The 14,701-nt window shown below is 37.6% G+C and overlaps 1 protein-coding gene across 2 annotated transcripts in view; it reads right to left on the bottom strand.

Annotated features, from left to right (window-relative positions):
* The window catches only part of LOC122789276, a 389,942-nt gene that overhangs the window by 207,197 nt on the left and 168,044 nt on the right, over positions 1-14,701 (bottom strand). For both annotated transcript variants that reach the window (XM_044056578.1, XM_044056579.1), the window contains exon 2: positions 14,311-14,337. In XM_044056578.1, the coding sequence (XP_043912513.1) occupies positions 14,311-14,337 (27 nt within the window). The remainder of the gene's footprint in view (positions 1-14,310; positions 14,338-14,701) is intronic.

Genomic DNA, 14,701 nt, shown 5'->3' with positions numbered 1-14,701 from the left:
ACACACACACACACACACACACACACACACACACACACACACATATATATATATATATATATATATATATATATATATATTGCTGTATATATATATCTAACGACATGTGGATGTATGGGTGTCTGCATATGTATAGCTGTATTTGTAGGTATTTATTTATATGTCTATCTATGTATGTATGCATTTGTACTACAGAGAGGGGTGGTATATAGCTATATAGTTATGGGTATTCATACAAACACATATATCTCTCATTCTTTAGCTACATATCTGGTAATGTTGACTGGTATTGCTGGATACTGTGTTTCGTGTGCATACCGGCCAACCTTGTGTGCCACATATGTTTTGCGATACCTATGACTGACTCCGTTAGTGTACACAGACCCACATGTGACACCGGCCATTGGATACGGTGTGCTTAAGGCACTTTCAAGTGGTTGTGAGAGGGTATGACTAGAGGTTAGCACTGCTGACTTCCGGTCACAGTGTATTTCATGCAGTTAGTGTCTCCTTTGCTTGATCTGTGTCGGCGGTGCTTCACCCCGCCCATACGCACTTGCGCACGCTTACTATTGCTTACATATGCTTACTACTGCTTATCTGTGCTTACGCCTGCTTATTGCTGACTTCTTCATTATGGTACTGACTCTTCACATGTGCATTTCATGCAGTACTCCAGTTCACATTTAAATATTATTTGGTAGGTTATACAGCAATAAAATGTACATAATTGTTCGTATACAGATTACACATGGAAAATGACATGTGCTGCAGTGGGACTCGAGCCGGGAATGCCTCCTCATTAGGCGGATGCTCTGACCACTATGCTATTGCTGTGCTGCTTCATTTGCTATATCTTTCTTGTTATCCTCTTCAGCCTTTCATGCTGCTTTACCCATAGCTAAGCGATGGGCAAACCCGCACACCTATGGTTAGCTGTACTCGGAGTTTTAAATACATTACTACAAGGGTTCCTTCGTGGTTTTTTTTCAGTGTACTGTTGCTGTTGAACACATGGGGACTGTTGGTGGGGATATGCGGACACTTGTGAGCGGTCTCGCTCTTTTATGTACACATTTTTCTGTTCTACTTTGCAGGGGTGTGTTTATTCTGAGAGCTCTGCTGTCAGACACACCACCTGCACTTGTCCATGCTCCGTGTAGCATTAGGTGTAAAGGCAGCGCGCCTTCCTTAATATGCATGGTGCGCTGCCATCCTTCTCTTAGACTGGCGCTTCCATGCAGGACTAGAGTAGTCCTGCATGGAGGTTTAGTGAATCCGGGAGAGTGACTTTACTGCTGTAACATAATTTTGTAAATGCAAATGCCAGTTTGCTGCATGTTTTCTACTACTAAAGCAAATCTTATTCATATTTCTTTTTAGGAATATGAAAATCTACCTTTGTCTGGTCACATTTGGACATCTTAATTTTGCAGGCCTGAAGACTATGTGCAGAATATGTAACTAAAGAAAGGTATGTCCATAAATATAAACAGGAAAACAACTTCTCAAGATTATTGACATCAACATGCTAACCATAAACAGAATGTAGTCACACGCATAAAAACAGGATGCGTCTTCATTGTCATACAAATGTAAGTGAATAATATCAGAACAACAAACGAATAAGATAGCTCTGTTGCTTTGTGACACACTAGTTTATTAGTCTCACATTAGATATTATGATTAGAACAGATTTATGAGCAATATAAAGAAATACTGAATGCACTGTTCATGAACTCAAAGTGCATAAACATTCCTTGTAGGAAACGTAAACATAATATGCAGGACTTACAGAAGGAAGTGACAAACGGCTAAATGCCAGTATGGAAAGCAAGCCAAAGGGAAAGAATAAAACAAAGATGAAAAATATGATAAGATCCAACCTGAATTGTATTTTTTATGCACAAGCATGCAAAGAAGAAGAAGAAAGGATGAAAAGAAGAATATCATACTGTTATAAAAACAAAAATAAATAATATTTTCTTTCTTGGTTTCTATAAGACCATGAAAATGATCAAATGCAAAAAAAAAGTGCAACTTTAGCAGCAGTTGCTTAACAGAATATTTTATGAAGTGAATTCTGTTAAAATATGCATATGTGCCAACATGTATTTATTTATATGTTGTATTTGTGAGAGTTCTGAATGCTGACTCTCTAGTAAAATAATGATGGTACAATGCCTACAGTTGTATACCTTGTGAAGCCTATACTTAACCAGATTTGCTATGAACTTACGTAATAGAAGTAACAAAACATGAAAAATTTAACATTCAAAGTGTTAAAATTAAAAAAAAGAAATATATATATATATATATATATATATATATACATATATATATATATATATATATATATATATATGTGTGTGTGTGTGTGTGTGTGTGTGTGTGTGTGTGTGTGTGTGTGTGTGCGTGTGTGTGTGTGTGTGTTTATTTGGGTCTACTTCAGTCGATCAAACTTTTACAAGTTCGAACCACATATGGCCAAGACCATATGTTTGAACTTGTAAAAGTTCAAAAACTGATGTAAAACCACAAAAAAACAAAAACATAAAATTAAACGTCTATAGCAGGGGGGCCTATGCCCCCCTGCACCCTCCCACACCTCCCTTACTTAAATATACCAACTCCGAGATTGCACTACATTGTGGAAATGGGAGACCTTCCCTTTCTGCTTTGTATGGAGATCTCCATTCAGTCAGATCGGACTTTTATAAGTTCAAACATATGGTCTTGGCCATATGTGGTTCGAACTTATAAATGTTCGATCGACTGAAGGGGACCTGTTTATTTATAGGTACCATTCAGTTGATCTTCATGTTAAGATCATGTTGTCTAATTGTAACTCACTGAAAAAAGTGACGTACTGTACATTTCCTTTAAAGCCAGCCTACAATACATCTAGAAAGAAGAATGATTATAGGGGAAGCTTGTCATTTATGATTACTGGTATTAGTGCAAGTGTTTATAGGTTAGGGTTAGAGCAAGGAATAGGTAAGGGGATAGATTTAGAGACAAATTCCTAAAGACTTCCTCTTGGTGTAAGTATTTTACATTGGTGTAAACCTTCTCCAATTCCAAAATACTTGCTGTTGGTGTAAGTGACTTACTCCTGAGTAAGACCTACATATAAGGTAGGCTTACAGTAGAGTAACTCACGTACACTGGGAGCAAACATTTGGAACTGTATTGTGCATGTCTACTGCAGTATGTGGTATGTGTCCTTTTGTTTTGTGTACTGGTAGTGTTACAGAAAGGGTTTTTCTAAAGCAAGGTATAGGGTTAGGAGCAGGGTTAAGATTAGCATGCATTAGTAAGGTGGTCCAAGGGGGGATAAAAAGCTCTCCTGCATCATTTTGCTAATGTGTGCTAACTATAACCCTAACTCTGCTCCTGCCCCTACCCATATACCTTACATTAGAATAATTTTTTAACACTATTGTTATCACTATTCAGACAAATTATGCCTGAGTGCATGCTAAGGATTTGGTTAACAGATTAAAAAAAATTGTTTTCTTTTGTGATCATTGTTTTTGGTGCATATAATTATTTTAAGGTAAGATTAGATTAGCTGTATTTTAAATATGTTTTAAACAATTTATATTTTATTTTGTGAGTTGCAAATAAGGTGAGGATTAGATCAATCAATATACAACCATAATTACAAATGCACTAAGAGTTAGAATATACTGTATACCTAGTATGGGAGTGTGGGGGATGCAGTCTGCTGCATGGGATTGTAGGGGGGCTTGGCTCTACAAAAATATGTTGCTTTATTGTTGCAAGCTCTGAAGATATGTTACAAAGCATGTGCAATGATATGTCAATGTTTTTTTCGATTTTATTGTGTTTGTGTCAGTGACAATGACCACCACCAGTACTGTTAGCCATCAGGGTGCTGGTGAAAACTGGGCTGCTGTTGGCAGAAGGAGAACAAGAGGGGGAAGGCATGCCTGGAGGCAGGAGGAGAGGAGGGAGGTTAGGAGTGTGGAAATGAGGGCAGGAACTTTGAATGTTGGTAGTATAACTGGTATAGGGAGAGAGCTAACTGATAAGATGGAGAGAAGGAAGGTTGATATATTGTGTGTGCAAGAGACCAGATGGAAGGGGGGTAAGACTAGTTACAACAGAGGTGGATTCAAATTGTTCTACTATGGTGTGGATGGGAGGAGAAATCTGGCAGGGATTATCCTGAAGGAACAGCATGTCAAGAGTGTTTTGGAGTTGAGAAGAGTGTAGGATAGAATGATGTTCATGAAGCTGGAAATTGATGGTGTGATGATGAATGTTATTAGTGGATATGGTCCGCAAGTTGGGTGTGCGATGGATGAGAAAGAAAAATTGTGGAGGGAGTTGGATGAAGTGGTGGACAGTGTACCCAAGGGTGAGAGAGTGGTGACTGGAGCAGATTTCAATGGGCATGTTGGTGAAGGGAACAGAGGGGATGAGGAAATCATGGGTAGGTATGGTGTTAAGGAAAGGAATACAGAAGGTCAGATGGTAGTGGATTTTGCAAAAAGGATGAACATGGCTGTGGTGAATATGTATTTTAACAAGAGGGAGGAGCATAGGGTGACATATAAGAGTGGAGGAAGATGCACTCAGATGGATTATATCTTATGTAGAAGGGTCAGTCTGAAGGAGATTGGAGACTGTAAAGTGGTGACGGGGCAAAGTGTAGTTAGGCAGCATAGAATGGTGGCCTGTAGGATGGCATTGGCAATCAAGAAGAAGAGGAGGAGAGTGAGGGCAGTGCCAATGATCAAATAATGGAAGTTGAAAAAGGATGACTGTAAGGTGGAGTTCAGAGAAGAGTTAAGACAGGCACTTGGTGGCAGTGAAGAGTTACCAGACAGCTGGGCAGCCACAACAGAGGTGGTAAGAGAGACAGCTAGACAGGTAATTGGTGTGACATCTGGACAAAAGGAGGACAAGGAGACCTGGTGGTGAAATAAGGGAAGTACAGGAGAGTATACAGAGGAAGGGGTTGGTGAAGAAGAAGTGGGATTGTCAGAGAGATGAAGAAAGTCGACATGAGTACAAGGAAATGAGGCGTATGGTGAAGAGGGAGGTGGTGAAGGCTAAGGATAAGATGTATGGTGAGTTGCATGAAAGGAGAAGGAGCTGAATTGTGTCTTTGTGGACCTAGAGAAAGCATATGATAGGGTACCTAGAGAGGAGCTGTGGTATTGGATGAGGAAGTCAGGAGTGGCAGAGAAGTATGTAAGAGTGGTACAGGATATGTACAAGGCCAGTGTGATAGTGGTGAGGTCTGCAGTAGGGGTGATGGATTCTTTCAAGGTGGAGGTGGGATTACATCAAGGATCAGCTCTGAGTCCTTTCCTATTTGCCATGGTGATGGACAGGTTGACAGACAAGATCAGACAGGAGTCCCCGTGAGCTATGATGTTTGTGGATGACATTGTAATCTGTAGTGAGAGAAGGGAACAGGTTGAGGAGACCCTGGAGAGGTGGAGTTATGCTGTAGAGAGGAGAGGAATAAAGGTCACCAGGTCTAAGACAGAATATATGTGTGTGAATGAAAGGGAGTACAGAGGAATGGTGACGATGCAGGGTGTCTATATCACGTTATCAAAAGTTTACTTAATCGAATAAATAAAAGTTGAACTTTATTGATCGATTAAGTAAAACATCGAATAACGTAAAAAAAAAAACAAATTAAAAAAAAACGAAATGGCGTAGGCAGGGGGGCAAGCCCCCCTGCACCCCCACCCCCCTACTTAGATATACCAACTCCGAGACCGCACGACATTAAGGTAAACGGAAATCTCCCCTTACGGAGATTTCCGGTTACTTGCACGATGTTCTTCACTTTCTATATGGTCGTGCCGACAATATCAGATTCAATATTGTCAGCTTACGACAACGTGAAATAGACCCCAATGCAGGGAGTAGACTTGGCGAAGGTAGAACAGTTTAAATACTTGGGATCAACAGTTCAGAGTAACAGTGAGTGTGGAAGAGAGATGAAAAAGAAAGTGCAGGCAGGGTGGAGAAAAGCGTCAAGAGTGATGTATGACAGACAGGGACCAGTAAAATGGTAGTGAGACCAGCTATGTTATATGGGTTGGGGATGATGGCACTGATGAAAAGAAAGGAGTCAGAGCTGGAGGTAGCAGAGTAAAAGATGTTATAAAAAAGAAGATATCAAATGTCGATTGATTGAACACAACTGGCCAATCAATAACAAACTGAAAAAACACAGAAAAAGGTAAAAGGCCATATTCTTTAATGCCTACATTAAGTATACAACTAAGTGAATGTGATCTGTATTCAGTAACATCCCTACCATATATTTGTGGATTATAGACATTCAGAAAGATTGCAGTAAGAGCACACATAGTCTATACTTTGTGGTAACCTTTATGAATCCCCCTTGATACTTAAGGCTGCAAGAAAATCAGTTGGAAATCTAAAATTAGGAAGAAGAAGGTGTGAGTTATGCTTGTATTGACTGTTCACTAAGAATGGCATACACTTACTGTAGGCATTAATAAATCCCAGGGAATTTTTTTTGTGGGGGGGGGGCAAGAACCTCCCTCACCACATACCCCCTGCTAAATAGACACACCAACTCCAAGATCACAGCATAGTGGGAAAAAGGCAAATTCCTTTATTACCACTGTACAATGATCTTTCACAGAAAACAAGCCAGTGGGTGTTACTTGAAATTTAATTAGCTGTTTCAGATATTTTTCTGTTCAGCAATTTGAATTGTCTACCAGCTGTGTGTAAGCCACATTTCTCAACCTCATAGACAAGAAATCTATATAAAGACTAAAATAATGGGGTGACAAAGGCCCAGAATTTGGGACAGATTTTAATATTGCAAGTCTGAAACTCAAACATATGTCATTATTTAAGGACTTCAGTCATAAGTTATTTGCAAGGGTGGCCACGGTGGTGCAGCGGTTAGAGTTGTCGCCTCACAGCAAGAGGTGCTCTTGTTCAATCCTTGATTGTGGGGTGCCTTCTGTGCAGAGTCTGCATGTCCTCCCTGTGGTCATGTGGGTTTCCTCCGGGTGCTCCAGTTTCCTCCCAAAGCCATGCTGTAGGTGGACTGGACACTCTAAATTGGCTCTAGGCATGAGTGCGTTCGTGTGTGTGCCTTCCATGGAAGGTTGGGGGCTGGGCTGGCAACTTGACATTGTAAAACTCTACTGTCAATCATGAGTGGACAGGTGATCCATTGTGGTGACCCCTAACAGGGAAAAAGCCGAAAGAAGAAGAAGTCTTAAGTGATTTGCAAGAAAGCCACAAATTTTATGAGGAGCAGACTAAGAATATTAGGCAAAAAATCAGTACATTCTGTGAAAATGTGGACAATTATGAAGTATGGCATAACATATATATATATATATATATATATATATATATATATATATACATATGAATATATACATACACATATCTATCTATACACACACACACACACACACACACACACACACTCACACACACATATATGTGCGTGTGTGTGTGTGTGTACATATATATCACACACTCATGCACACACATCTCTCTCTCTCTCTCTCTCTCTATATATATATATATATATATATATATATATATATATTTATATATATATAGACATACTTCAAAATATCAAAGTTCAAACACATAGAAAAAAAAACATTGATCCGAAAAGATAAAAACCTACAACAGTAACCCCGCAAAAAAACTCATGTTCTTGTTGGGGGGGTAAGCCCCCTGTACCCTCCATACCCCCTGCTAATTATATATACCAGCTCTGAAATCGCTCTACAGTGAGAAAAGGTGAAATTCCCCCATCCTCGTTGTTTGCAGTCCTGTACAGACTTAACTCTTGTAGAGGTGATCCTGCCTGTGGGAAAACATTCAGTATTATAAATGTTCAATTATATGGCTGGTTTCCATATCTATCTATCTATCTATATCTATATATATAGATATATATATATATATATATATATATATATATATATATATATATATATATATATGGTTTACCTTTATATGTGTGTAATGCACATGTGTGAAAGTGGATTGTGTGAAAGGACGTTTTCCAGTTTTCAGATAGCCGAAAAAAAGTACATTGAATGTGCAATGAGCAAGTGCACAATGACATTCGCTCATTGCAGATTCGGCATTATGGGTGTGGATTGCACTATAGTGGGGATCGGGAAATGGACCATATCCCCACTGTAGTGCGATCTCGGAGTTAGACTATTAAAGTAGGGAGGGTTTAGGGGGCGCAGCCCCCTGCATTACATTGTGTGTTCAACATCGGAGTTCGAAACTCAGCGAATCTGCTGTTCGACTGTCTGTGACGGTCAACATCCAGAATTCGGCATTTCGGTTCGCCCAACCAGCCGATCGATAACATGATTTTCAACGTTTCAAAAGTAAACCATATACATATATAAATATATATATATATATATATATATATATATATATATATATATATACATACACACACACACACACACACACACACACACACACACACACACACACACACACACACACACACACACACACACACACACACACACATATATGTTGTTGTTGTCTCTTTCAGCTTTTCCCGGTTAGGGGTCGCCACAGCGGAACTCCAGTCTGCTAATGATTGGCAGTAGATTTTTACGTGCCGAGTTGCCAGCTCTGACGCACAACCTTCAACGAAGGTACACCCATTCACGCATGTCTCCACACAGAATATGCTTTAGCTGAGAATCGAACAGGGCAACGTCTTACTGTGAGGCAAAGCTACCGCAGCACCACCACTGAAGTAATATACACATATATATGTGTATATATATATATATATATATATATATATATATATATATATATATATATGTGTGTGTGTGTGTGTGTGTGTGTGTGTGTGTGTGTGTGTGTGTGTGTGTGTGTGTGTGTGTGTGTATATATATATATATATATATTTATATATATATATATATATATATATATATATATATATATATATATATATATATATATATATATACACACACACACACACACACACACACACACACACACATATATATATATATATATATATATATATTTTTTTTTTTTTAGGCATAAACACACACACACACACACACACACACACATATATATATATATATATATATATATATATATATATATATATATATGTGTATGTATATATATATATATATATATATATATATATATATATATATATATATAGCTATATACACATATATAAAATATTGAACATAAAATCAGCTGGTACACCTGATCAAAAGTCATCTGATCACAACTACTGTTTTTATTCTGTGCAAGATCTTGGTACATTTGGGATTGGGGAATTTGCCTTTTACACAATGTAATGAGATCTCTAAGTTGCTGTATTTAAGAAGCAGGGGGTGTGAGGAGCACAGTGAGGCTCCTCCAAAGATTAAAAGTTTCCTTCTCTAACAGGAACACCTGCTGTATTGTCTTATAACGATGTTCTCCTTGCCCTGCAGGTGGTATATGAGGGTGGCGAGGACCCACTTCATAGCTTAACTCACCTTCAATAGCATCTATAACCTGAAATAGGCTTATGCTAATGTCTCCCTCAGAGGCATCCATGTGGACTGAGAACTCTTCTAAAAAGTCACGGTATTAAGATCATCTCTTAGCATGTATATGTTTTGGTTGTCAGAAGTCTTTCCCTTCAAAAAAAAGCCTTACCTTTAGTCAGATCAATCAGGGGTCATGTAATAATGGCCAAAACAGAAACAAACTGGTAGCGAGATATAGTTAGGCACACAGGGGCCTTACCTTGCTTTTTAGGGGCTGGTGGGGGCCAGTTTTTCACCATTACTTCAGGTTAACTCAATTAAATTAGAATGGGGTCAACTTTGGAAAGATGGCTTTCCCAATCTTCAGACAATATTACATCACCCAGGAAGGATGTTACATATCTCTTGTGGGGTCAGAGGATTTTGTCCATCAGGCACTGGAATGTTGCTGATGCTCCATGGAGACCAAGATGAAGTTTTGTATAACAGAAGACCTATCTGTTGTAAAAAATGTCATTCTATGATATTCTTAAAAAGGATCTATTCAACCTTCCATTTTTTTTGTCATATCCATCAAATCTCAGGAATGTCTGCTATATAGCAATTCAGATGGTGTGAATCCACTTGAGGTCTGGGGTATGTCTCTTGCAGTAAATAGAAAATATGGAAGTAGTTGGTTTACTTTTTCCCATCTAATCCTGAATTCTTTCATAACATACCTTTTAAAGTGTTATTAAAGCATTCAAGTAGCTCAACTCAGCTGTTTGAATGTAGAATGAAGATGTCCTTAGCTGTTTCATTTTAAAGTACTGGGAAACTTCATACGTCACTCTGGACATGAATGGCATACCTTCTCATTAAGAAGCTCTCAGGAAATTCCTGCCCTATAAATAGCTATTACTAATTACTTCATTCTAGAGTTTACATTGACACTTTGTAGGGGTACTGCCTTAAGAAATGTTGCATAATCAATAATCACCAGTATGTACTTATGGCCATTATTTGATTTTGTAAGTGGATCCACAATGTCCATTTCTATGTATTTAAAAAAGACCACTATGATAGGTAAAGATGCCAGAGAATTCTTAAATTTTGAGTTGGGTACTGTCCTTTCACTATGGATGGGCTGCACATATACATTTCCTATGTCCTTCATAATATCAAGCTAATAAATTCTATCCTGGACTCTAACCTTTGTCTTGTCCATTCCTAAATGACCACACAAAACTTTGCTGTGTGCTAATTTTACTGCAAGTACTCTGAAAGGTTTTGGAACTAATATCTGACTCACTAACTTTTCACCTTCTTTGGCTATACTTTATAGCTTTTAATTTCTAAGCTCAGAATAGATATAATATATATATATATATATATATATATATATATATATATATATATATAGGCCCACTTCCAAATCCTAAAATACTGAAATGTCGAATTTCTGTATTTTGAGACCAGAATGTTGAAAGACCAGAAATATGAAAACTCATAATACTGATGTACAAAATCTCGAAACACACAGAATATAAGTAAACAACCAACCCACCCCCGACATAAAACAAAAAAACTAACAAACTAAAAACACGCAACACTACCATACATTTTTGCATGGGTGCAACCCCCCACACCCCCACTACTTATATATACCAACTCCAAGGTCACACTAACTAGAAAAAATCCCCACTTAAACCTACCTGTAGTGTCCTACACACACATTGTCATGGTTACACTCACTAATAACACACCCACTACACATGTACAAAAAGCACCACTTTCAATACTAACATACACAGTCTCTCACCTTCTTACCCCAAACTACACCTAAAACTTTCAAATAAAATAAAGCATAATACATTTGTACCCTAAACCCTAAATAAAAACCACCTACCTTAATCTCTGTATGTAACCAGACATTGGCCGCCATAAGGAAATCCCAGAACACAATTCAAACAATTGCACACCGCACCACACCTACTGCAGATTTGGAAAACAAAGATTCGTTAAAGTGCAGTTTAAAACAACTGCACGTTCGACATTCTGGTCTCTAAATACTGAAATTCAATATTTCAGTATTTCGAGATTGGAAAGTGGACCCATATATATATCTTCTGTCTAGCTCTGCTTAGTGTACTGTCTTCTTACTGAAGTTTCTTCAAATTGATATTCATTATCTGGAGGTCATCCAAGTCAGTATTTATTCACAGCTTTATCTGGATACTAAGAGCATAATTGATAACCCAGGCAGTATATAAAGAAATTGCGTGAAAGCAGACAGGAAGTTAATTCCTCACCTAGGGGATCATCTGAAGGAAGACCTGAAAGGATGGAGTGAAAAAGCTTCATCAGGGCTATCCTACTGAGTGCAACTTGGGGAAATACTTGCTTACAGAGTTAGGAGCTGCAATGAAAAGTAATTAAGGTACTTCCTGATGAGTTGAATCTTCAAAGCCAAGTGGACTAATACTTTTGTTCATTTGTTGGAGTGCTAAATAAAACTTTATTTTACATAGGCCTGCCTCCGGTGACTCTTTGAACTACAAGTTTAAAGGTAATTTAGCTGCCTGGATGGCTACGGAGCTCAGATTAATGTCATTAAGATGCAGTAAAAGGTAGATTAAGAGGACAGAAGATTTGAAAAAGGCAAGATGGATGCAGGATGAGTAAGAACCACTCCATATTGTAATTCAAAATTTTTGTGACAACAAAAACATTGTCAAAGTGAATTACACTTAAGCCTCCCTGCACTTCCCATATTTATAGCTCAGTGTACAGTCACATGATAGCATGCAAAATCAATAGGTGGGGTTATAATATAGTACTTTTAGTCCAGAGTTAAATGGCAGTGTGTCTTAAAGGAAAAACACTGCTCAATTACATGCTTTGTCTATTTATTTTGCGTTCATTCTGAAGAAGTTGTGACAATAAAAGAATAATAAGTCATGGCTTCAATATTTCCTTGAAGGGGTGTTTGGTTTTTAATGATACTATTACTACTAATAATAATAATATAACTTGCAGGTAGCGATAATTTAAAAATTAATGAATGAAGACACTAGTGTACACAAAGCAGCACAGTATAATGCAAATAACTTATTTTTTTTTCCTAGGCCAAGCCCATCAGATGTTTCAAATGGGGTACTGAACCCACCCCTACCACCAGTATTTGTACTTGACAGTATTAGCTTCCAGATCTAAATCACTAAATTTGGAAAAAAAAAAAAAAATATATATATATATATATATATATATATATATATATATATATATATACACATAGTTAAAATATGTTGTAATGATATGCTTGTGCATACTTGTGGCTTATAATATTTATACAGTTTGTGAGTCTCATAATCCAGCAACTCCCTTGTGTGTGTGTGTGTGTGTGTGTGTGTGTGTGTGTGTGTGTGTGTGTGTGTGTGTGTGTGTGTGTGTGTGTGTGTTTGTACGTGAGTCTACATGCATGTTTCTGCATGTATGTGCATGTTTGCTCGCATTCGCATATGTTTGAATATACAAAGTGATAGCCAGATATAGACAGACAGAGTAAATGGCTCTGCATAATGGCATGTAATGATTGTAAGGGTTACAGTTGATTATATGACTGCCCATTGTAATACTGCTTAATTGCTATGGGCATACATGTTAGTCTATGGATTCACTTCATAATCTCGAAATACTGAAATATCGAATTTCAGTATCTCGAGACCATGAAGCCAAAAATCCATATCATCGAAACCTCAAAACCGTGAAACACAAAACCGCGAAAACACAAAGCACACACTACACAACACATACAAACACAAACACCCATACGTCCCAACACTCTAAAAAAAGCAACACAACACACATGCACACAACTAAACAAACACACACACCTACCCTTACTATATGCAGGGGTGCAAGCCCCCCTGCACCCTCCCATGTGGGAGGCTGTGCCCCCACTGATATATATTAACTCTGAGGTCACACTACACTCCATAACACAGACAACCCAGCATGACACATTCCACACCCCCCTTGCACAAACACACATCACATACACACAAACACCACCACTCCCAACACTAACACACACACATATTCTTACCTACCTATCCTAACCCACACCTAAAACTCCCCAACACACTGAAAAACACACAAACCCTCCCCAAAACCCTAAAAAAAACAACACTTACCTAGTGCACTATCCGTACCGCAGGTTCGACATTTCAGATTTGACATTTCCTGGGTTGTGATTTCCATCCATTCGACTTTATCGTCTCGAGATACTGAAATTCGATATTTCAGTACTTCGAGATTATAAAGTGTTTCCCAGTCTATACATTATATAGTGGAAGAAAAACAAATGATTGTGTCAAAGTGATGAAAATATTGAAAGATTACATAAGTTAAATCAAGTATTTCTTTGTGCAAATAATTTTCAGCTCATATCATTAAACCCGAGGTCAACCTGTTAGCATTACTAAATCAGTTCAGTCATTAGCATGAAAATACCATAGAAATATTGTCCTATAAAGCACTTTCTCATATAAAAGAGTTGCAAGCGAGTGAGAGGTATGTTTTGTATTCTTAAATTTGACCTCTGCAATGTATTAGTCAGTATCCAGCATAATTTATGTGGTTACAAAATACTTAATGTACATGTTTAAGCTTTAAGTTTTACATTTGATATTTCTCTCATGGCAAATATAAAACACTTTCTAAAGAAACAATAGTTTTGTGTTACATCATATTATGTTAAATTATATTATATACTTACTAAGTTATTTACATTCTTCCAAGAATCCTGAAAAACACAAAGTATTTTTCATGAGGGTTGGTAGTATGACAAATTTTTATTTAAAGTTGCAATTGAAGATAATTTACATTTAAAGATGTTTTGACACTGCAGATTTGAATTTGAAGATACATAAAAATCTGGCTTAAAGATATATCACATCATGTAATATTATCCCATAATTATTTTCTTATTCATTCTTTCATGTTCTATCTGCTGTTTGCATGAGTTCAGTATTTTTGCATTTTTACTGTGTCTGCATGAATACACAACATAACATAATTACGCAATAACCAACGACGTGGTGTGGTATATTATAGCAGTAACCCACGCCTGGGTGTGGGTAATGCTGGATTTAACCACAGTTGGTGTG

The sequence above is a fragment of the Protopterus annectens genome, chromosome 14.part0, assembly GCF_019279795.1.
Source record: "Protopterus annectens isolate FY-2018-M chromosome 14.part0, PAN1.0, whole genome shotgun sequence".
Taxonomy (NCBI): domain Eukaryota; kingdom Metazoa; phylum Chordata; order Ceratodontiformes; family Protopteridae; genus Protopterus; species Protopterus annectens.
The sequence above is the reverse complement of the archived record's forward strand: the minus strand, read 5'-3'. Positions and strand labels throughout refer to the sequence as shown.